The sequence below is a fragment of the Elephas maximus genome, chromosome 2 (genome assembly GCF_024166365.1).
Source record: "Elephas maximus indicus isolate mEleMax1 chromosome 2, mEleMax1 primary haplotype, whole genome shotgun sequence".
In the NCBI taxonomy this organism is placed as follows: domain Eukaryota; kingdom Metazoa; phylum Chordata; class Mammalia; order Proboscidea; family Elephantidae; genus Elephas; species Elephas maximus.
The window spans coordinates 175565248-175590949 of NC_064820.1; the positions used below are offsets into that span (position 1 = coordinate 175565248).

At 41.0% G+C, this 25702-nt stretch overlaps 1 protein-coding gene across 5 annotated transcripts in view; it reads right to left on the bottom strand.

Moving 5' to 3' along the window:
- Window positions 1–25702, bottom strand: part of EBF1 (EBF transcription factor 1) — a 447546-nt gene that overhangs the window by 154477 nt on the left and 267367 nt on the right. For 3 of the 5 annotated variants that reach the window (XM_049874227.1, XM_049874226.1, XM_049874230.1), the window contains exons 7-8: window positions 16860–16941; window positions 1389–1530 (exon numbers count right to left, since the gene is read on the bottom strand). In XM_049874227.1, the coding sequence (XP_049730184.1) occupies window positions 1389–1530; window positions 16860–16941 (224 nt within the window). The remainder of the gene's footprint in view (window positions 1–1388; window positions 1531–16859; window positions 16942–25702) is intronic. The other 2 variants (XM_049874229.1, XM_049874228.1) reach the window with 1 other exon arrangement.

The following is a 25702-nucleotide window of genomic DNA, read 5'->3' on the forward strand; positions in this document are numbered from 1 at the left end:
CCTTTTAAGAGTGTTACATCTGGCTAATTAATAAAAAGTACAGTGTGTGTATCCCTTAAGCACAGGAAAAAAAAAATCAGGCAAAAAGCGATGATGGTAGTGTGCTTATTAAATTGGGATGCTGGCAGAGAAGGGTGAATTCTGCATTACGAATTATATCATGGACAACTCACAGCCCATGGAAAAATCAGGCAATAGGGTGGTAATTTGTGTGGTAGTTTTTTAAATAATCCTGCCAATGTAGCAAACTGGAAAGTGCAGTGGGAGAAATGGGTTAAGAGTTTTATCTGAGGAGACTGGAGAAAGCCTAGTATGGTGATTGGTATCCAGCAGAATCTCAGTCACTGTTTCTTGGATGGATGGATGGATGGATGGATGGATGGATGGATGGATGGATGGATGGATGGATGGATGGATGGATGGATGGATGGATGGATGGATGGATGGATGGGTGGATGGGTGGGTGGGTGATGGGTGGATGGGGGATGGGTGGATGGGTGGATGGGTGGGTAGGTGGGTAGGAGGATGGATGGGTGGGTGGATGGATGGATGAATAAGTGGATGGGTGGGTGGATGGGTATGTGGGTGGGTGGGTGGATGGGTATGTGGGTGGGTGGGTGGGTGGGTGGATGGATGGATGGGTGGATGGGTGGATAGATGAATGGATACGTTACATACTCAAGGAGTACAGAAAAATTCAGACATGCCATCAATCTAGTCCATGGCTCCTCTGAGTGGCATTCACTTTCCTTGATTCAAAATTTTATCTGGTTTCCTCCATTTCTCTGAAAGGCACCACTGATTCGTCAGAATTCTCAAGACTAACGTTATTTCTCCCCACCAAACTCTATCTACAGAAAGCAGGCTCTATCACGTGGTAATGAGGAAAAGGGTCTATAAAGGGCACAGGAAGGACATTTGATCTGGGCTTCATATTCAGAAAACACCTCCAATCTAGACTTTGGACCCTATCTCCAACTGAGGTTAAACATACAGTCACAGAGATATACCAACAGGATTATAAAGAAGATGGAGCTCGTTATAAAGCTTTAATGGTCATTATAAATACTTAAAATACATCACAATTTTGATTACCCTGCTTTGCCCTTTATTTTTAGTCAAGTGAGAGCTTTAACATAGAAAAATCCTAGTCTCATACTCTCTCAACCTGAAGGAAAGTTGTGTCAGCCATTTCCAGGGTCAACAGCCATGCAATAACGAAGGATGGCCCTCAAAAAAATGTTCCTGTCTCTAAATATTAAGCATCATATTTCGAAGAGTAAAAACCTGAGAGAATCAGTATTGTTCAAAAAGATATTTGAAGTTCGAAACAGGATAGAAAATGTGGTTAAAGTAGCAATGCCAACCAATGAAAATGAGTCGCCTACCATGTTCCAGATAAGAGGGCGTACCTTCCGAGGGGTCAAGCCTCCGAGCCCTCCGCCCATGCTTGGAGTTATTATGGACAAACATGTTATCAGAGACTGCCAGGACATGGCCATCCACGTTGACTGTTGTAGACACCACGACCTGAAGACATAAGAGAGAAGCGAATGAACATTTTAATATAAAAGCATGGAGGGTAATAAACTCAAGTTAAATAAATAACAGCTGGGAGCTGAAGAAAATTGCATAGCTATTTCACATAATAACTGGTGCTTATGCTGTACAAGTCTAACAAGAGAAGCTATTGATGAGTGGGTCTTTGGTATAGAATGCTTTTGATGCAGTTTTAAGTAAAATTGCACAGTTTATAGTTATACAGCAGAAGGTACACTGTTAACCGTAATTTGAACAAGAGGATCTTTATTAGCATATTTTTTTACACAAGGGTGGCTGTGTTTCACCTAAATTACCCTTCAGTTTAGACACTGAAGCAGATATCACAGTTGATCATGCAAATAAAAATCTTTTGAATCTTTAAAATATTTCCTCCCTCACCGTGTCAGGGTTAAGAGGATAGAGAAATAAAAAGGGAGGTTTCAGTGAGAGCTGGGATGCAGCTTTCCCTCTTGGGTGCCTTTTTGGAGTTTCCTGTACTTTTTTACTCCCACATTCGCTTTGATTAATCTAATCAAACCCCCCTTGACCACTACCACGACCATACCATCTCCCTCAAAAAAAAACCCTGCTAATTAAGTGTCTTCCATTTGTGTTTCAAAGCCAACAAAAAATGGTGGCAGTGGCCCAAGCTACAATTCAGACACTGTGGCCATCTTACCAACGAACTCTGAACTTGGTTTGCCAGAAGGCACATGGGTAAAGGTGTTGTCTCAGAGAACTTTGACTAAAACAATGGAAAGAAATGACCTACACTTCTCCTTATATTAAATGGAGAAGGGGATTAAAAACTGAAACCCACAGAGATATGTTTATTCATGCGACCTCTTACAACCAAATATAATAATTGTCTGTAATTGCAGCTTCAGCTCCCACCTCATGCTTTGACATGGGAAACAGCAATCAGCCAGCTCCCGTTTAATCCACCTATTATGTTGACTAATTAACTTTGCTCGACAGTTTATTTCTTCCTCCATTATCAGCCCCTGTCAGCCGTAAGCACCCTGCAGCATAGGGGAGACCTCAGGCTCTTTGATTGATCACTGATAGATTGACATGCAGATTAATTTAATTAGAATCACCTCACTTGAGAAATGAAAGACAATGGCAAGAGGGCTAATAGATCTGCTCTCATAATGAGGCGAGCCTCCAGAGCGAAGGCTGAGGATTTCTGATTTATTTTGTTCAATTCCCCAGTTGCTTGGAAAGATTCTCACTTTAATTGTTCTTGGTTTTGAGAGGCATTAGCCTCTGAAGAGGTGAGACGCTTTACAAGGATTGGCACACACTGAGGCCCCAGTCTCTTTTCTCCAAGTTGGCTAAAAGGGGCACTGACTTTTTGAAGCTTGTGCAAATGCTGCAGTTTCGTCACCTGAGCTGGGCAAAAGGGAAAGCTCTAGGCTTTGGCCTATGCCTGTGAATGGTCAGTCCTGCAGGGCAAAGTGTACCCTTCCACAGACCCCCACCCATGCTTTCGACGCTTAAAAGTGCCACTGTCTCCCCTCTTTGACCCAAAAGCATCCTGGCAAAATGTGGTGAATTCGGTTCCCCATGCCTCAAAGATAGCAACTCACTGCGGCCCGTGGAAGCATTCACTGCTCGCAATATTACCCAGGAAGTTGATTTTCTTTTTAAAATCTAATTTATTAAAATGCAAAATAAATGATTGTGAGTCTGTTCAGGGACGCAGGGTATTCTCCTCAGTCATTGTGAAACTCAAAATTCCAGCTAGAACAAGTTCATTCCCAAGAGGAGAGGAAAGTTTACTAAGTGGTTTTTCCCGCTATTCATGATTGCCCAACCAGGTCTGACACAGCCTGAAGCTGATTTGTATGCCTCATCAATTGTAGGCTAATTTAAAAGGAGGAGGAGAAACAGAAAGGCAAGAAGAAAACTATTTTTTTTTTTTTATTATTTTCACAGAGTATTATATGCAGCGAGAGAGTCCCTATTATTCAAGGAAACGGAAACTTGCTTTTCTTTTAAGTTAGGGAGATGACTTCGTGGAACATTTATAATTACATAACAGTACTGGGTCTTTCAAAGAAATTTTGATTTACTACGAGACCACAAGTGAGTGGTCACTGGAGACGTTAGCTGAAGAAACTATAAAAGGAATCCCAAACGGTATCTGTTTCCAGTGTCAGGAAATACAGAAAGTGGTTATTCTAGATGTCTGTCTTAAAAAGAAAAAAAAAAAAGCAATGACAATGTGCCATGCACCTGTAAGACACCACTACAGGCTCTTAAAGCTTAAAATATTCTGTATCTTTAAAAGACACTGTCATCTAATTTCTACATTGAACAAAAATGTCAAAAACAGCTAAGGGGAACAGAATGGTACGCTCTAAGTTTACTTTTTTTTTTTTTTTTTTGGCAAGAGAAGAATCCTAGACTCACATGTGTGATAAACTCATTTAATTGAAAGATCAAAACCAGAGAAAGCATAACACCAGAGAATACTATTCCTTTCAATTCTAGAAAATAAACACTGAATACATCCTTCAGGGGGTCCATGGGTGGTGCAAACAGTTAACGTTTTCAACTGCAAATCAAAAGGTTGAAGATTCAAGTTTATCCAGCAGTGCCTCAGACTAAAGGCCTGGTGATCTACTTTCCAAAGACCAGGGACTGAAAACCCTATGGAGCACAGTTATACTCTGAAACACCTGGGATTGTCAAGAGTCAGAGTCAATTTGATGGCCACTGGTATGTTCCTCAAAAACTCATAATGCAATACATTTCCTTACCCCAAGATAATTTCTCTCATTCTAGTTTGGAAATAGCCAGGATATATTTAAATAAAACACATGCTGAAATTAATTTACACAGCAACTTACTAATTAAAAAAAAAAAAAAAACTAACTCTGAGATGCAAAGGAAATACTGAAGTGTCCTTTAAAAATAAGCCCATATAGAAGGCAGAAGGGCCTTTACAGTTTAATACAAGATTAATGAGGTGCTGACACATTCATGCAGGCAAGGGGACAGCCAGGCCTGCCAAATCTTCAACCTTCCCAAATTTTGTCAACAAAACGCAGTTTAAGTTCAGGACAGATAAACATGGAAAATGATTTTACATTTTGACTCAACCACCCCTACCCTCTTTACTGCCTTCCTTACTCCCCTGCCCAGAGAAAGAGATGGAGGGAATATTAAGAACAGGTATTTTTAGAATTTTATGATATCTGATGTAATTAGACATTTACTGTCTGGAACAGCACTGTATAGCACAGTAGTCATACATGTGGCTATTTAAAATTTGTTGGGGGGGGCTATTTAAATTTTTAATAAATTGAAATTAACTGAAGTAAAAAGAAATTCTGCTCCTGAATCTCAACAGCCACATTTCGAATGCTCAGTAGCCACATGTGACTAGTGGCTACCATACCAGACAGGGCAGATAGGGAACATCCCCATAAATGCAGAATGTTCTATTGGACAGCGCTGCTCGAGAATGGTTTTGAAATACATTGTACCAATGTATTCTTGAGAATTCCGTAGTTTGTATCTCCTGAAATAAATATTAGCTAGGTGGGGAGATTTAGGGCTGTTCACATGTGTGTTTTTATCACTGCATTTACTGGGATCACATTTGTATTTGGGGGTTTTATCTTTTAACATGGCATGGCAGTGAGGCATGCTGTCTGATTAACACCCAGCATGTTCCGTGATACCTTCTAGCTGGGTTCTACCCTCCAGACTCTGTTTGGGAGAAGGAATGAGAAAGGCAGAAGAGAAGTCTGCAGCTACCCATGGATTTGACAGGTTTCTTGGCTCATCTCCCTGGTTCAGAATCAGGCCTCCTTGCTATATGCTTTCCAGGATCTAGATATCTCAAAGGTCATTTTTGCTATCCCTCCTATTTAGAATTTGAAAGAATTAGACACAAAATTCATGATTCTTGGCTCCCATCACCAGCATTGCTAGTTGGTGTGATTTGGGGCAGGTTAACTCAACCTCTCTGGAGTCCCTGGGTGGTACAAACAGTTAACTCCCTTGGCTGCTGTCCAAAAGGTTGAACGTTCAAGTCCATACAGACTTTGAAAGAAAGGCTTGGTTATCTACTCCCAAAAAATCAGCATTGAAAACCCTATGGAGCACAGTTCTACTCTAAAACACATGGGATCGCCATGAGTCAACTCGACAGCAATTGGTCTAACTGATAAATTAATCTAAGCCCCAGTGTTCCTGACTCCGAAATGGGAATGATAATAGTATTTAACTTGTAAGGTTATCGTGAGGCTTAAATTATTTAAATTGGCTAGCATGATTCCTGTTATATACCAAACCGGTTGCCCTCGAGTCAATTACAGCTCATAGCAACCCTACGGTACAGAGTAGAACTGCCCCACAGGGTTACCAAGGCTGTTAATCTTGGCAGGAGCAGACCGCCACATCTTTCTCCCATGAAGCTGTTGGTGGTTTGGAATAGCCAACCTTTGGGTTAGTAGCCAAACTCTTAACAACTGTGCCACCATGTCTCAGTACATACCAAGCACTCAATAAATGTTAGTAGCCATGGTACAGTAGTTGTTGTTTTGTTGGTGACGCTAAAAAAAAGTTCAAAAGAATGGCTATCTAACTGAAGCATCTTGACTGTCATAAAGAGGATCGCTGTTATTTTAAATAAAAGGATAGAGAAATTGTTTCTTCTAGGCCCACTGCTTTATCAGCCTAACAATGAAATGTTACCATGTTAAAGATCTTTGTGCTGGCAGCACAGTGTTATACAATTTAGGCCTCCTGTGAATTGCGGTTTTCACTGGCTTATGTAACGCAGCTCTCTAGAACCTATCTGCATTTTAGCCCATTACATTCTAGGCTTGAAACCAAATGAAACCTTGCTGCATTGAAAATAGCCTGTAAGGTGGACATGTTTTCTACTCAGTCTCGTTTCCCTGACATTTCACTTTTGTGAGAGGTTCTCCAAGAATTTTGTTATTGATAAGTCCCTCATCAGTCTTACTTTCCCAACATTTCACATTTGTGATGGGCTCCCCAGGAATTATGTTATTGGTGAGTCCTTCTTCGCTGTCTTTCCTCACGCCGCCCCTCCTCCCTTCACATCAGACAGGAGACCTTGTATGTCCCAACAACATTAACCGAGATTCGTAAAGCATAAGCTCTGTCTCATGAGCAGATTTTCGAAAAGACACAAGCAGCTAAATTCAAGCATGAGTGGAAGATGACATTAACAAAAGTAGCAGCTCATGTGGAAGAAGGGGTTATGACAAAAGCAGCTAAAAGAGTTGAAATCTTTGTCTTGAAGCATTCTCATAACAAATGTGGAGTCAAGGGAAAGATTAGACAATAAGAATATTTTCAATGTTTAAATTTAGAATATTTTGGCAGTGAGTATCTCCCTCCAAAAAATAACCTCTCCAACAAGTTATTTGAGTCACTGGGGGAAAAAATGATAAATCTTGGTTTTTGATGCTGACACAAATTAACTCAGTGTGAGGAAATCAGTGCTGAAGTTCATCTGTTACATGGCTTCCTTACTTCTGGTTTTAGCTTGCTCTGTTTTTGCATTGATTTGGGAGCCCTAATTATAAGGAATTAAAAGCACTGGATTGAAGTACATGAGGTAAAAAGGCTTTGAGCAGCATACCATGAGATATTATTTCTGAGAAAAAAAAAAAGTGGGGGGGACTAACTACTGAAACTAGGAGTCCCTGGGTGATGCAAACTGTTAACATGCTCAGCTGCTAACCCAAAGGTTGGAGGTTCGAGTCCACCCAGAGGCACATCGAAAGAAAGGTCTGGTGATCTCTGTCTGAAAAATCAGCCATTGAAAACTCTATGGAGTACATCTCTACTCTGACACACATGGGGTTACCGTGAGTCAGAGTTAAGTTGACAGTAAGTAATTTTTTCAGCACTGAATATAGATAGCAAACTGGATGAATCCCCAGAGATTATGCTGAATGAAAAAGGCTAATCCTAGAATATTACATACTGGGTGGTTCCACTTATTTAGTATCCTTGAAATAATAAAATTTTAGAAATGGAGAGCAGATGAGTGGTTTCCAAAGGTTAGGGACACAGTGAGGTGCGGAGGGAAGTGTATGAAGCTATAAATGTAGCAACATGAGGAATCTTTGTCTTGATCTAACTGCTCAGTATCTTGTCTGTGGTAGTGGATACATACACTATTATTATACATAAAAAAAATTGTATAAACTAAATAACCCAGTGCTGTCGAGTCAATTCCAACTCATAGCGACCCTATAGGACAGAGTAGAACTGCCCCATAGAGTTTCCAAGGAGCGCCTGGTGGATTTGAACTGCCCACCCTTTGGTTAGCAGCTACAGCATTTATCCACTATACCGCCAGGGTTTCCATGAACTAAATACATGTGTGTATATGGGTATATACACACACATACAAACGAATACAAGTAAAACTAGAGAAATTTTAATGAGTGGATTGTATCAATGTTCATATCCTGGTGGCAATATTGTACCATAATTTTGCAAAATGTTACTACTGGAAAAAGCTACGTAAAGGGTATGTGGGATTTCTTTATCATTTCTTGTGAATGCATGTGAATCAATAATTATCTCAATAAAAAAATTCAATTTAAACAAAAAGCACTGATCAAACTTCTACCCCTGACTCCACACACCCTCCACTCTCTACCCTACCTGTCTACTGAAAAATTTCTTTATAGACTCATTGAATATTAGAGTCACAACAGATTCGAATTCAATCCACACTTTAAGGCTAAAGGCAAAAGATCTTCTTATCTTTTGTCTTCACGGTAAGGCAAAAGCAGACACTCCTAAACCCTCAGACACTTTTGCTGAACTAATTTGTTTTTGTTGTTGTTGTGTGCTGTCGAGTTGATTCCAAGTAATTTAGACCTTCGGAAACTAGACTCAGCTTCTATCTCCTGAACTGTGACACCTGCTATACATAATCACTCATCGGTGGCTGTCTTTTTTTTTTTTTTTTTGCTATATAACAGAAATACCAGAAGTGGATAGCTTTAACAAACAGAAGTTTATTCTCTTACAGTCTAGTAGGTTAGAACTCTGAATTCAGGGTGTGAGCTCCAGGGGAAGGTTTTCTTTCTCCGTAAATTCTAGGGGGAGGTCCTTATCATCAATCTCCCCTTGGTCCAGGAGCTTCTCTGTGCAGTGACCCCAGGTCCAAAGGACACACTCTGCTCCTGGCACTATTTTCTTTGTGGTATGATTTTCCTTGTCTCTCTGCATGCTTCTCTCTTTTATATCTCAAAAGAGACTGACTTAAAGCACAGTGTGATCCTGTAGATTAAATCCTGTCTCATTAACCAAACTGCCTCTAATGCTGCCTCATTAACATCATAGAAGTAGGATTTACATCACACAGGAAAATCACATCAGATGACAAAATGGTAGACAATCACACAATGCTGGAAATCATGGCCTAGCCAAGTTGACCCATATTTTTGAGGGACACAATTCAATCCATAACAGTGATCTAAAGCTGCTTCCTTTCTCAGTGGATTGGGATATCTTTGATGACTCTTAATGGCGACCTTGGCATTCAACTGGTGCATTTTGTTTATGTGTTCTCATGGCCATGTCAAGTAGGAGTGAGCAGCACATACAGAATCATCATGTGTGCTCTCTAGCAATGGGACACGGCACGTAGACATGGGCATGCAAATTGGGGGCGACCAAATGGCATCTTGGTTGAGAGCTCAGATTCCAGGGTCAGACCATCCTGAGTTTGAACCCCAACTCATTTAATCATAGATATGAGTTGTGGGCCTACTTTAAGGCTACTGAGCACCAGGCATCGTTCAAAGTGCTGAGAAACAACAGTGAACAAAATACATAAAGTATTTGCCCCCAAAGAGCTTAGTTCTTACTGGGAGCAAGGAAAGGGGTCGGGCAACAAATAAGTAAGCAACAAAAGGTAATTTCAGACTGTTTCAAGTTCAAAGAAGAAAATAAAATAGAGTGGGGTGATGCCCAGGTGGGAACTATTTTTAATTGGGTAGTTAAGGAAGGCCTCTCTGAGAAGGTGACCTTTTAGCTGAAATCTAAGTAATAAATATCCAGCCATTCATTGATTTGAGAGAAGAGTTTCACAGGCAGACTAAATACCAAGTGCAAAAACCCTGAGGCAGGAATGAGTTTGGTGTATTCAGAAAAGAGAAATAAAGGAAGAAAAGGCCAACGTACTTGGTTAGAGCAAAGCAAACAAGGGAGGGAATGGTAGAAAAATAAGTAAGATCATACATGTAAAGCACTTAGTGCAACATCTGACATATACCAAGAGCTCTATAACTTACAGCTTTAAAAGGGGAAGATCATAATAGTTTATTGGTAAATCTCAGTAACTACAGACATCCTCAGAACCAATACCCACAGGCAATCGCTAATCTCGCCAAACACCTTTACCGCTATCCTTTAAGGTATTTCAAATTTTCTTCGGTGACAACCATACTTCTACAGAAATTGACTTGCTCTAAGTGCAGAGCCTCTACTCATCAAATTCCATTCATAAGGATGCCTTCTCGGTGATGCATACTTTCTGCCAAGGCTCAGCATAAGGCTCATGCCAAGATACATATTTGCCCAATAAACCGTAATGGTTTAATATATCAGGTTGAAAATCCACCATTTGTATTTACCATGTTATGTGAATTAATCCTGTATTCTGAAACTATCATTAGAGCTGCTTTCAGTATAATTAATCAGCATGGTGCATCTCGAAATTATTCTGTATGAAGAGAGTGATCGCAGCCCAGGTCCCCAGCGTTCTGTTGGTAAAGAATTTAATTGCAAGATGCGCTGTTTGTCAAAACAACATAAGTACATCCAAGACAGGGAGTGGGAGACGGTGGGAGAGACATAAAAAGGATGAGAATATTGCCTTCTTTATTTAAGTGCCTTTAAGAGCAGATTGAAAGTGCAGAGACTGGGCATGTATTTTAAGAATCCTCGATTGATTGCTTGAGAGTCACTGTGGAATTTTTAATAAATAACATGGATTCTCCAAAATGAATACAATTCACTAAAAAAAGGTGGGAGGAGGGTGCCCTCCAAGGTCCTTTCCTATGTCATCATTTAAAAAAAAAAAAAAAAATTTTTTTTTTTTTAAGTGGGAATTTGAGATACTTAATCCGGTGGTTTATTCTCATATTCCCTCTCTCCCCCTCCAAATGAGTAGGAAGTGAAAGAAAATTGTTTGTCCCCTCAGATAAGCATGAGATAAAAAATGAGCTTTGTGCTTGCTGTTTCCTCTATTGGAATACTCTTACAGCTCTTCTCAAGATGATTTATTATTAAGCTCTGAGTTTAAATGTCACCTTCTCAGAAGTCTTCCCTGGTCACCCACCTTAATGTAGGTTCCCACTCCCTGCCCCACTCTGTCATTCTCTCTTATAACATCCTGTTTAATTTTCTTGATAGCAATAATTGCAATTTGGATAACTAGTATTAATTAATCTTGACACCTCTTCATTGTGGTGCGAATGGTTTGCACTCATCTACCTACCTACCTACCCATTGCCGTCGAGTCGATTCCGACTCACTGCGACCCTATAAGACAGAGTAGAACTGCCCAGTAGAGTTTACAAGGAGCACCTTTTGGATTTCCACTGCCGACCTTTTGGTTAGCAGACGTAACTCTTAAACACTACACCACCAGGGTTTTTTTGCACTCATCTACTAACCAAAATATTGGTGGTTCGAACCCCCCCAGTGGCTCTGTGGAAGAAAGGCCTGGCAAGCTGCTTCTGTAAAGATTACAGTCAACAAAACCCTACGGGGCAGTTATACTCTGTAACACATGGGGTAACACTGACTTGACGGCAATGGGTTTTCATTGTGGCAGCTAATGGCAATTGTTTACCATAAATCCATTTTCCCCTCTGCCTGGGCTGCACAGCTAGGCTATATTGCAGGCCTCCCTGTGGTTAAATATGGCCATATGACAGATTTCTAGCCAATTGAATGTGAGCAGTTTGGACAATGATCATTCCTATGACAAAATTTTTAAGACGTTCATGTGCCCTCTTCACTGCTCTTTGCCTTTCACCTGGTCGACTGGATGGAGGCAACCAGGTTCTAGAGGACAGTGGAGGCACAAGACAGAAAGAGCCCAGGTCCCCAAATCAAGATCCACTCCCCAACCAGGAACACCAGCCTTGTACCATTAAGTGTGCAAGAAATAACCTTCTGTTGTATGTGAGCCATTTTATATACATATATATAATTTTTTTTTTAGTCTATTTGTTACAGCAGCTAGTGTTATCCTGACTAATAGACCCCCAACTAGAATACAGGCAGTCCCCAGATTATGAACAAGATCTGTTCCTGTGTCTTTAAGTCCAATTTGTAGGTAAGTTGGAACAAGTGCATACGATTTTTATTTAGCCTCGCTTTAGGTGCAAGACAAGGCTTGAAGTCTCTTCAGTGATTTAAAAGCTGCACACGCAGCTAGTGAAGGTGATTGTGATGAAGAATTTGTCACAAGTAGGTGTTGGTTCAGTCGTTTCAAAGTGAAGTGATTTACATAATATTAAAGGGCACTTATGAGTTGTCCATAAGCCTAATGTCCATAACCTGGGTACTGCCTGTATAAGCTTCATCAGGGCAAAGACCCCTATCTTTCTTGTTCATCGGCATTGCCATCAAGTCAATTCCAACTCATAGCGACCCTATAGGGCAGCATAGAACTTCCTTATAGAGTATCCAAGAAGCAGCTGGTGGATTCAAACTGCCGACCTTTTGGTTAGCAGCCGAGCTCTTAGCCACTGCGCCACGAGGACTCCGATATATATTCACCACATCGCACTTCAGTAACTACTACTGAGTACATGCATGCCTTCATGAACGAGTGAATGAATATATCTTATATTCCTATATAGTCATAGATCTCACATTTATGTGGGTATACGAATCTATGGCTTGTGGAAATCCTTTGTTGAAGAGATAAGGTGGATTTGGGAATTTAAACTTTACTTCACAGTCTCCAGGCATTCTGGTGTCTACTGCAGTGACAGCCTGCACCCAATTCTCCTCCCTCCCCTCACCTTCCTCACTCTGCCAGTCTCCACAAGGAAAGCTATTGATAAGGGTTTAAATCTTAACCTTGAACTGTCTGGCTCCTGTCAGTTAAAAACCATGCCTGTGACATGGTTTTAACACAGTCCTGTGACTTTAGCATTTTTTTTTAGTGTCAAGATGAAGAAACAGGCTCATTTTAGTCACAGTAAATTTTTCCCTGTGTCATGAGCTGTTTCTATCGCCAGCTTATCCCACCTTTTCACTTCCTCCCCCTTCCCTATACCCACCAGGACTGAATGAAGCCTGTATCCACTGTTGTGTTTAAGCAAGTTTGTTGCTCTAACCACAGTCTAGGGATTTCAAAAGAAAACATCCATTGTAAACTAAAAAAAAAAAAAACGAGCCTAACGAAGGGTTTTCTACAAGGCTTATTCCATATTGCCTTAAAGTATGAACACGATGGAGCTCTGCTTGGGAAGTGATTAATTTCTTGAAAACGCTAAGGTCACACTAACTGACATGAACTGTGTAATTAAGCAGTCTCTGTTTACACACCAGCAGCTCAGCCACTGTGAGGCTGAGTTTGCTTGACAGAATGTCTTTACATGTCAAGAGATCAACAACCTTTCTTATGTCCTCCTCGGTCACCTACACAGGCCCCTGATTGCTGTTCAGAGGAGACACGCTCTGGCATTGCTGTGTGAAGATCGGGCTGGCCTGGCAAGCATACAAAATGGGATGAGAGAACTGCAGCGTCAATGTCAATGGGAGATAGCCCACTTAATCGGCAAGAGAGAGTGTTTTCAATTAGATGTCTCCAGGACTTAGGTTTTCAGTGTAACTGGTAAAAGCCACATTGATATGTAAAGAATAGAGTTTTCTCATACCAAGAAGACACTCTCTCTCATTTCCCCAACAAGGCAACAAAAACATAAAAATATTTGAAACCAGCTTCCCAAATTCTATTAGTAAAGCGATGGAAATTATAAGTCTTGTTCAGAGTAAACCTTCAAACAATGTCTCTATGACACCTCTCAGGATAGCTGCAGGGAAGACTAATCTTCCCCTTATCAGTTCAGTCCTAAGATTTAGGAACTTCAGTATGATTTCTTAGCAGAAGACTTTAAGATGTCTGGGGGTTGCTTTCCTTATGGCCCATCTAGATGAACCAACAAAATTGTAATAGGTCTTTCTGGCTCTTGAGAACTGGCCAAAAACGCCATAGGTTACAGGAAGCCCAGGCAGCCTGCTGAAATAATGGCTTCTTTTTCTAAAGTTCATACAAGTAAAAATTGACCAACACTGTAGCCCTGTTCTGGAACAATGTTCAAGTTCTTCCCCTCCAACACAACTCCACCCTCTGCTTGATGATTGCTTTTGTTGTTATTTGCCATAAAGTTGATTCCAACTCATGGCATCCCCAAGTATGCAGAATAGAACTGTGCTCCACAGGTTTTCAAGGCTGTGACCTCTCGGAAACAGATGGTCAGACCTTACTCCCAAGGTGCCTCTGGGTGGATGTGAACCACCAGTCTTTCCGTTAGCAGTCCAGTGCTTAACTATTTGCACCACCCAGGGACTCCTGGGAGTGTTCTAACTCCCTCCATGCAGATGGCATCTTTAGGCTCTGTTCTGGATTGAATTCATCTCCCCCAAAATATGGGTTGGAATTCTAACCCCTATACCTGTGGATGTAATCTCATTTGGGAATAGAGTTTTCTTTGTTATGTTAATGAGACCAAATGAGTATAGGGCATGTCTTAAACCTAATGACTTTTGAAATATAAAAAGAGCAGATTAGACACAGAGAGAAGTGAGTTACAAATGAGGGAAAGATAAATGCCACATGAAGTTCTGGATCTCAGAAGGAAACCTGGGAACACCAAAATTTACAGGAGGACATAAAAAGAGCATCCCTTGAAGAGGACTGAGAATGAGTAAGGAAATCCAGATGATCTTATCATGGAATCCAAGGAAAAAGATGGATTCAAGAAAGATGAAGCAGTCATGAAATGATGCAGAGCAAGATGGGAGTAGATTGTCATTAAAGAAAAAAGACTGGAGAAAAAAAGGAAAGGCTAGGTAAGCGGGTATTTGAGGTTTTACTTTAACTATCTTAAGGCAATTCATCCACTCTCTGATTGCATAAATATTCACGTGCCTTATCCATAAGACCATGTGTTAATTGCATAAAAATGATAATGACTGACACATGGAAATGTATGGAGATGCAAAACAAGTTGATTTGCATCTTGTGTAAGAGCTATACTCCTATAACTCAAGGTTTTCAGACCATTTTGTTAGCAGGTCCAAAAAAGGAAAGCACGCCCCTGAAAGTCTTACACAAATGTTTTTTTTAGGTCCTCAATGCTACTGAAGTCCATCACAAACTCTGGTGCCCTGAGAGGTACAGCAAAGTTGATGCTGGTACTCATAAGAAATTAGACACCTTTACCAGGCATGTTTATTAGGCAGAGATTGTCCCACATCCAGATACGCCTTGATCCCAACCCAAACATGGTCAAAAGAGATGTAGGGCCCATCTTAAGGCCAAAAAAAAAAGCAAGTTGCAAAACAGTTTATGTTGAAATCCAACTTTATGTTTCAAGACACTTAGCAACGCACACGTAGTAACATCACACATGTTATTTCTCCAACCTAAGGGAAAAGCTGACTCAACATAAAAAATCCTGTGTGGGTATAAACATGCCCAAGTTTACTAATGTGGGGGCAGAAGTCAGCCACGGGAAACATTTTCCAGGAAACTAGAAATCTATAGATTCTCTCCATTCACCTCTATTAGAACAAACAGGGGAGAGATCAAGACGGGTTTACAGAAATACCTCAGAATCTTAGGAGAGAACACCTTCTACTCACTGGATTCATTCTTCAAGGAATGAGACCAATAAGTCTCACCTCTGAAAAAACAAAAAATTCCTGGATACTAAGAGATCTTGACATTTAAAACTCAGTGCTCAGATTCATCCCTTCCCTCTCTCTCATTAGAGAATGTACAGCTAAAATGTCTCAATATTTCTCAGAAGCCTCTCAGAGATCATACAGGTAAAGCTGACTAAACATGTAAATAACAACACACTTTAAGCCCCATGCTGTTTTTCCTGACAGAATATATGGGCATACAGGTATGGATCATTACTGCCATTAGTCTGCTAAGGAAACTAACTGATCCCACAAATGAGTTTAGTCATAAAATTAGATGGAGACCAACACAAGGGTCTAGAACTTCGCTACTGAAAGTGTGGTCTGGGAATTAACAACACCAGCTTCACCTGGGAGCTCATTAGAAAGGTAGAATTGCTGTCAAGTCGATTCCAACTCATGGTAACCCCATGTGTATCAGAATAGAACTGTGGTCCATAGGGTTTTTGATGGCTGATTTTCTAGAAGTAGATCACCAAGCCTTCCTTCTGAGGCACCTCTGGGTGGACTCGAACCTACAACCTTTCAGTTAACAGCCAAGCATATTAACATTAACCATGTGCACCAACCAGGGACTCCAGACCTCAATCAGCACCTGCAATTTAACAAGATCCCCAGGGGATTCTCGACAGTTTGGAGTTTGAGAAGCACTCTGTCTACAGCTCAGTAACCCTTCCTGAAACCCAAGTACTGTTTTGTATCTTCGAAGTTAACAGATGTGTTTTCATGTCCTCTTCTTTTAATAAATGTATACGTATGTGAGGTTAGCCTGCCACTCATGCTTTAAATGGAGACATATCTGACTGATCCTGGAAAACACTCACAAGGACATTCCTGAAATAGAATTGCACGTCACCCTTATTGTCCTAGATATGCTCTGCTTCTTAAGGGATCTAGTTTTAATGAACAGTTGTTGCTAATGATTTCCAAGATTGGAAGAAGAGAGCAGAAAGAGAAGAAAGAAAAAGGAGTCATAGTTCTAAAATAGACCAAGCTTTTGACCACATTTCTACTTGTACAATCTACAGGGAAAGAATCCATCTTTTCAGAAGTCTCTATGTATGTCACTTTACCTGTGGTGGTTTAGGCAGGTGAGCCCCTTCAGGAAATCAAACTAGACTCCAAGGACATCACTGTCTCAACCACTGAACGCAAGTGGCTTAGTCCCAACTCTTCTCTAATAAAAACAACTTCAAGACTGCAGATACCTAGGAGACCAAGAGCCTCATCTTCCCTTCACCTCTGGGGAAAACAACTATACTCACTATTGTTTTCTGCCTATGCCTTTCTCACTTTATCGTGATATTCACGTTGTTATCGAGAATGAAGAAAGACGAAAGACCTACCTGGAATCTCCGCATGTCACGTGGGTTTCCTGCATTCTTTAGGCAATTTTGGTTACATTTGAGGAAAAATTTCAGGAAGAACCTGTGAAGGAATAAATCAACATGGTTAGCATTTCAGCCTTGGCTTAGGAGGGAAACAAGCAATAAGGCATGTCTAAATTGTGCATTTTATTCTCTTTGTACATTTTCAGAAATATTCAGCATAGTGCTAGAGCCACTAGTCACTTGAGGCTTTAGCCTTTGTTTTCCATCCAACCTGAACTTTCTTTATGAAAGAATTGCTCTGAGTACCGCCAAAAGATCTCACAAAAGGATTGCAATATTAAGCCCCCAAGGAAGCCTTTACCATAATGTAAAGGCAGGTTCCAGCTGAATATAATTGTTGGAGAATTACTCATGGTCCCCAACAACAACATGGAATTTAAATCTTATAAATTCACAGATGATGAGCCAGTAAAGAATAAGCTGGATGAATATAAGGATGTAGTAAACACTTTTTATCTTAGCATTTGCAAATAAATGTTCTAATTGGTCATCGCTATAGGAAGTAGGTAAGATTCACGTGCTGACTGAACTCATTTGATTTCTCAGATAGTTCCCATATATTTTTCTTAGACTGCCTGCTATAGACAAAACCATTTGTGACTGAACAAGGAATATAGTGCAGTAATGATATTAACATGAACTATACCAATGATAGCAATTATACTGTAACAACAATTGTACTAATGAGAACAATTGCTCTCCATCAACAGAAAAATGCATAAACAAAATAAGGTATGTAAAAAAAAAAAAATGTGGTACATGCATACAATGGAGTATTATTCAGCCATAAAAGGGAATGAAGTTCTAATATATGCTACAATTCTGGATGAACCTTGAAAACATTATGCTAAGTGGGAGACAAATATTGTATGATTTCACTTATATGAAACCTAAAACCAAGAAACCAAACCCATTGCCACGGAGTAGATTGTGACTCATAGTGACCATATAGGACAGAGTAGAACTGCCCCACAGGATTCCCAAGGCTGTAATCTTTGCAAAAGTAGGCTGCCACATCTTTCTCCCCAGGAGCGGTGGTGGGTTTGAACCGCTGACCTTTCAGTTAGCAGCTGAGCGTTTTAACCATTGCACCACTAGAGCTCCTTATATGAAATACCTAGAATAGGCAAATTCATAGAGGCAGAAGGTAGATTCCTGGTTACCAGGGGCTGAGAGGAGCACGGAATGGCGTACAGAGTTTCTGACTGGGATGATGAAAACGTTTTGGAAATAAATAGTTGCGAAGTCTGCACAATATGATGAATATGATTAATATCATTAAATTGAACATTTAAAAATGGCTAAAATGGCAAATTTTATGTTATATATATTTTACCACAATGAAACACTATTCAAGAAAAGAATAACTGCGCTAGTAAGAGTAGTTGTTATCTTTATTACTATTGTTATTATTATTATCACCATAGCAGCAACGTGAATATTACCGAGAGGGAAGTCACTGACATTCTTCTTCCAACAGTCGCCATCCCTGGTCCCCATGGTTGATAATATTTGCCACCTGTGTGTGTTTAAGCCATTTGAGCCCAGCTCCGACAGCCAGATTCAGGTTGTGTTAGAAGGAGCTGTCAGCACACTCTCTGGCATCTTCAAATCAGACAACTGCTAGCCACCACGAGGGGGTCCATCTGGTGCCAAAATGGATTTTGAAAGGCAGGCGACCAGGGCGCTAACTCTGCCAGAGAGAAACAGAATCAAGGTAGCCAGGGATCTTCTGCCTCAGGGGTGAGCAGGGTGAGGTGCCTGTCAGCAGCCCATTGTTAGCACAAAAGCTATGCCGGGCACACACCGGATCCCTGTTACCCTAAGCTGCCCTGTCACTTGACATGCTGGCAGAATCCCCTGCCTGCCCTCTCGATAGCAGATCGCTAGCTGAAATTGAAGGCTTGACCATCTGCTGTGGGGAAGAGACGGCCATCAACTGGTGCCTGGGGCCTTACACAAGCCCTTACGTGGCAAAGATGCTTTGAAGGGACTATTCTTTTGGGGACAGCAAGCCCTACCCTAGAGCGAGCCTTGGGAGTTGTCTCAAAGTTTTCCCCTAAGTAAGAGCCAAGTGTCTGACCCTTTCAGATCACACTTCCTTGAAGGAATGGAAAGAAGTTAGAAGTGGGAGTTAAAAATATCCCCCAAAGAGAGACACAGTTAGATGCGGCACAGAAATTTGGGGGATGATTTGCCTGGCCAAGTTTATAAGGTATTTGTAAACCTGGAGACATACACACATCTGCTGGTCCGTGGAGAAGATCTCAGATTCTGAGGGGGCTTTTAACAAAGTGGGGATTATTGTAACTCAAAATCTCACTTTGCTCTAAGGAATTACCTACCACGTTTTGTGTGGCGGTTGTGTTTTATAAAGTGTTGTCAGGAGAAAGAGGGAGGCAGCCTTGCCACAACTGTGGGAAACTGACCCGCCGCAGGACAAAGCCCCTATTTACCGTGCAGAGTTCCATAAACTCCAGGAAATAGCCCAACAGGGATCAAACTCCTTTTTAACTCAAGTCTTTTTTTTTTTTTTTTTTCCTTTTTGGGGAGAGAAACCTAACACCTTTCCGTTAACTTTCAATACCAATAATATCATGTTGTGTTCATGCAGTGTGTTATGTTATTCCAAGCACGTAAGTCCCCAGTATCTGGATCCTCATGTAAGCCCTACACATTAGGCGAGTCAAGAATTACCAACCTATCCAAAACGCAAGAAAACTAAGACCCAACAAAATTATTTATCTACTGTCAGAAAATTAAATTAATATCCTACATTGGTCAAAAGTATGGGTTTTCTATGAATTATAGGGCTTTGTAAGTAACCTTCACCAGCATTTAGTCTAACCTCCTCACCTTACAGATGAGAAAACTGGAAGATCAGAAGGCTTGACAACACTCACACAGTTATAATAGCATGAGAGCAAGAAGTATAATTCACATATTCTCACTTCTAGTGGTACAACTTTTCCAATATAATGTTATTCTTCTCAAAAGCCAACCCAGTAAGAGGCCAACACTGAAGCTATTGAACTTTTTAGTCTACTACCTCAATTAAAAAGTGACAGTCATAAAACCAAAAGTGACATTCTATTAAAAGTTGTGTTTAGGTTCATAATGAAAAGAATTGATCAGTCAGGCTAATGTGGGGCTTTCCTTCCATTAACTGAGCTGAAAACATACATGTGTAGAACAAAACTGTCCATCCAATGATTTGCTTGTATCACATTTCACCAACCAATAGATAGGCAGTATATTCAGTAGCATCCACGTGACTAGCACAGTAATGGATACCAAAAGGTAACTACGGATTCCCTCAAAAGGAAAATTAATTGAATTAGAAAATGGGGCCTGCTCCATCTATATGAAGATTCAAAATAACAAAAAAAAAAAAAAACTTTTTTTTTTTTTAATATCCCTAGCACATGACACAGGACCCAGAATCCAGTGGGTTTTCATTAAGTCTTTGTTCAGCTAAGCAGAATTCAAGTCCTCCAAGGGGTAGAAATGGGAACATTCTCCAGTAAAGACAACAGTACAATATACTGGACAAGAGCATGGGTTAGAGATAAGACATGCCAGGACAACAAATTTGGGGGGCTCCTTGAACCTCGGTGGCCTCATCAAAGTGTGGGAATAATGGTACCTCTCTCTTAGGACCACAGGGCCCTGGTGGCGCAGTGTTTAAGAGCTCAGGCTGCTAACCAAAATGTCAGCAGTTCGAATCTACTAGCCGCTGCTTGGAAACCCTATGGGGCAGTTCTACTCTGTCCTATAGAGTCGCTATGAGTCAGAATTGACTCCACGACACAACAACAACAACCTAGGACCACTGGGCTGTTTTTACCATAATCCTAACTCTACTGCTTAATTAATTGTATGACTTTAGACAAATTATTTAACCTTTCTGGGCCTCAGTTTTCTCACCTGAAAAAATGGGGAAAATAATAGAACCTACTTCACAAGGTTACTGAGAATTAAATAAAATAACTTATTTGGAGTGTTTAAATTGTACCTGGCATAGCAAAAACAAAAAAACTAAGCCCTTTGCCATTGAGTAGATTCCAACTCATAGCAACCCTATAGGAGAGAGTAGAACTGCCCCATACAGTTTCCAAGGAGCGTCTGGTGGATTTGAACTGCCGACCTTTGGTTAGCAGCCGTAGCTCTTAACCATTACACCACCAGGGTTTCCACCTGGCATAGAGAAATTCATAATTATTTTCATCATCATTTATCCCTGGCAACTGTCCATGGCCTAGCATGCAATGATGTTTAAATTTTCAGATACAGAAAGTATTCTTGGGGTGGGGGTGGTGAAGATGGTATATGGGAACCTCTGTACTTCATCTGTAATCTTCCTGTATACCTAAAACTGCTCTAAAAAAGTAAATATAGTCTATTAATAAAGTGATCTTCTCTTTGAAGGTTAAGGTTAAAAAAAAAAAAAAAGAAGCAAAGATCTATATAACCAATGAGAACCATAGGTTTCATTGAAAGACCTAAAAAAAAAGAAAAACAATCACTACGGAAAGACAACAACGTTACACCAGGTTTACCCAAAGGCCAGGACACATAAGAAAAGACGCAGCTGCTTCAATCACTGAGGACTCCAGCTAGTCACAAGTGAAGGACACACACAGTAACACCGTCCATTAGGCAACAGCTTGTACGTCATTAATTATTATGCAAAGCATTGTGATGGATCTGGGCTGAGCAGGTTGAGTTTTTACTGCCTCTTTGCCCCCCAAATTTCGAAAAATCACGTTTCGATGTCTTCAGCTGTTCTCGTAATGACCAGGCTGCAAAGGAAAAGCATCAAGGCACACCTACACCAAGACATAAAATCCCCATTTGCAGTCTGAATGCTCCCGGAAAGTTCCTCTGACTTATGCCCACAGATGGTTATGTGGCAGGTGATCCTTCCAAAAGATATTCAGGACACGGAGACGTACTCTGGGCAGATGCAGAAAGCAGCTGTGTGGAAACAACTGTGGGGTCCCTTCTGTGCGAAGTTCAAGCTGCTCTCGTGTAAATTCACAGAAGGGTAGAGGGGGAAATGTCTCATGATTGAAAGGGCCTATGTTTCCATAGGAGTCCCCGGGTGGCACAAACAGTTAGCACGGTTGGCTGCTAACCCAAAGAGTAGAGGTTAGAGTCCACCTGCAGGTATCTTGGAAGAAAGGCCTGGCAATCTGCTTCCAAAAAGTCAGTCATTGAGAATGCTATGGAACATGGAGGAATCTGGAAAGCATTATGCTGAGTGAAATTAGTCAGTTGCACAAGGACAAATATTGTATGAGATCACTATTATAGGAACTCGAAAAATAGTTTAAACAGAGAAGAAAATATTCTTTGATGTTTACAAGAGTAGGGAGGGAGGGAGAGGGGTTTTCACTAAACAGATAGTAGATAACCAACTATTTTAGTTGAAGGGAAAAACAACATACAATACAGGAGAGGTCAGCACAACTGGACTAAACTAAAGCAAACAAGTTTCCTGAATAAACTGAACACTTTGAAGTCCAGCATAGCAGGGGCAGGGGTTTGGGAACCATGGTTTCAGGGGACATCTAAGTCAACTGGCATAATAAAACCTATTAAGAAAATATTCTGCATCCCACTTTGGAGAGTGGCGTCTAGGCTCTTAAATGCTAGCAAGCAGCCATCTAAGATGCATCAATTAATCTCAACCCACCTGGAGCAAAGGAGAATGAAGAACACCAAAGACACAAGGTAATTATGAGCCCAAGAGACAGAAAGGGCCACATAAACCAGAGACTATATCAGCCTGAGACCAGAAGAACTAGATGGTGCCCAGCTACAACTGATGGCTGCCCTGACTGGGAACAAAACAAAGAACCCCTGAGAGAGTAGGAGAGCAGTGGGATGCAGACCTCAAATTCTCCAAAAAAAAAAGAGACCAGACTTAATGGTCTGACTGAGACTAGAAGGACTCCGGAGATCACGGTCCTCAGACCTGTTAGCCCAAGACAGGAGCCATTCCCAAAGCCACCTCTTCAGACAGGGATTGGACTGGACTATGGGATAGAAAATGACACTGGTGAAGAGTAAGCTTCTTGGCTCATGTAGACACAGGAGACTATGTGGGCAGCTCCTGTCTGGAGAGGAGATGAGATGGCAGAGGGGGTCAGAAGCTGGCCGAATGGACATGAAAATAGACAGTGGAGGGAAGGAGTGTGCTGTCTTATTAGAGGTAGAGCAACTAGGAGTATATAGCAAGGTATATGTATGTTTTGTATGAGAGACTGACTAGGTTTGTAAACTTTCACTTAAAACACAATAAAAATTTTTAAAAAAGAGAAAATGCTATGGATCACAGTCCTACTCTGACACACATGGGGTCTCCATGAGTCAGAGTCAACTCCATGACAACTGGCTATGTTTCCATGGGCTGAGCTATCACCCTCTGGTTTGGCAAAAAAGCATGCAGCCACTTTCCTCCATGGCCACATATACTGCCCAGAAATAACCATGGAAGTCTTTCTCCCAAGTCGAAAATATTTAACCAGAAAGCAACTACCCCTACCCTGACTGCCTGAACTTCCAGGGGCTGTTTAAGAAACGCCATCACTGCCTTGTGGTCACCCTCAAGGATACAGAGCTCTGTGAAGGGGTAAACAAGGGTCCCATAACCATTGCCATGAAAAATAAATCTCTCATGAAAACAGGACAGGGGAAGCTGGAGCCAACGGAGTTAGTTAGAAAGAGAAAACTCTATTTTCAATGTCAAAGAAAACTTTTTGGTTCCTAATACATAGAGGTAGTTGTACGGTACAGTTCATCCATGTGAAAATATGACACCTGTAAGCCAGCCAAAATCCCAGGGATGCCACAGGGTAGGTGAAGGAGGCCGAACTTGTGTAAGGGTTTTTCATTGCCAGGCTGGCTTCCACTCCTTTTCTGATACTAAAGTACACTATTGAGAGAAAGCCTACCTGCCTTGACTCAAATACCCACAGTTCTGTTTTGAGGTGGAGAAGGCAAAAAGGGAGAAATAAGATTACCAAGGGCATTCTATCTAGATGAAACAAATTCTCTCTTCCCTCCCCGCAGTGGAAGGTGAAATGATACCAAGTTGAGGTACTATCCTGGGGATCCCAGGGGGAGAGCATGTGGCTGTCCCTATTATTGGCCACTGACTTCAAGGAGTTTACCTTTTCCCTTGACCACGTTTCCTCAGATCTTGGTCATTTCTGGAAAGTGTTCTCAGCCTGAAGGGATAAACATGATCAACTTGAAAAGCATCCATTACCTCAGAGCTCAGAGTTTTGGCCCTCATGGAAGGACATCTGATTAGTGGTAAGGATTTTTTTTTAAAAAAGGTGTTGGGATAACATAGCAGGAGACTACAGAATTTAAAAATAGTTTTAAGAAAAAGCACTCACTCCAAATAGGTCTCATCATGCTAGAAGTCAAATCTGGAAGGTAGGAAAAATGGTCAAGTTAGCCAAAGGATAGAATCAGTCTAGTTGCCTCTGAGTCATATTGACTCCAACTCATGGAGACCCCACGTACATCAGGGTAAAACTGTGCTCCACAGGGTTTTCAATGGCTATATTTTTGAAAGTAGATCACCAGCCCTTTCTTTCAAGATGCCTCTGGGTGGACTCTAGCTACCAACTTTTTGGTTATCAGCCAAGTGAATTAATTGTTTGTACCACCCAGGGATATGAAAGGGTAGAGGAGCAGACAAATAATCAGTGGCCAATGGGGAAAGAGTAAATTGTAATTCCTTAGAAATTATATAGAGAGAGAAGTCAAAGTGAGGGTGTTGTAGCTTAATCCCTCCTTCTGCCTGCCTGGCCCAAATCATTCTTGTAGCAAGGTTTGAATGGAAATTGTATGAGAAAAGATGGCACATTAAAATATTAAGAATTGTAAACGTGTGTGGCACAGAAAGTGTTCATCTTCAGACACACTCTTTTAAGAAGATGACCCAAATGCCATGTGTTTCTTGCCAAAATGTAAACGAAGGTACCAGTGCTGACCCTGGATAGACCTTGGAGTCATCCTAATAGTCTGATACGCAGTAGGATGAGGCAGGTCATAAACCCAAGTGTTTGTATGTCCTTCTGGGAGATGAGGTCAGACTGAGGACACGTTTGTCTTAATCTGTTTCCACCACAAGGAACACAATCTTCAAGGAATCACTGGGCACAGAGTTGCTGCCAACCCAAGGATAGGATTTGCGAAAAGGTCCCCAGGTCTTAACCTCCGGGTCACTGGTGCAACTCCCTCCCCAGGCTAGAAAAGATGAAAGTGCAAGTGGCAGCTTTGCTTCAATAACAATGACCCATCCTACAACGCCAAGCATAAAAAGTGAGGCAGGAGGTGTCTCAATACCAAAACTTAATAGCGATTTGTATCCTAGCAAACATGACTATGCCACGTGTAAGGTCCTGTTCTAAGTGCTTCATGTGTATTAATTCATTTCATCTTTATGCAGGCTTTTGAGGTACTGTTTCTATTCCCATCGTACAGAGAATGTTACTGAGGCAAAGAGAGGTTATGTACTTTGTCCAAGGTTTCCCATCCAGTAAGTGGTAGAGCTGGGATGTAAATGCAGGCAGCTTGGTTCCAAAGCCCACATCCACCAAACTATATCCCTTTAAATGTTATGTATTGACCAAATCTGGTCTAAATCTATTTTCATTATTATCACCAGATTCATTCAAAATTAGAGCTGAAACTAGCATAAAAATTTCTGACATTGTCACTGGAATATTCCCAATTATAAATTTTAATACATTTCAATTTTGCTCATGACTGCTCTC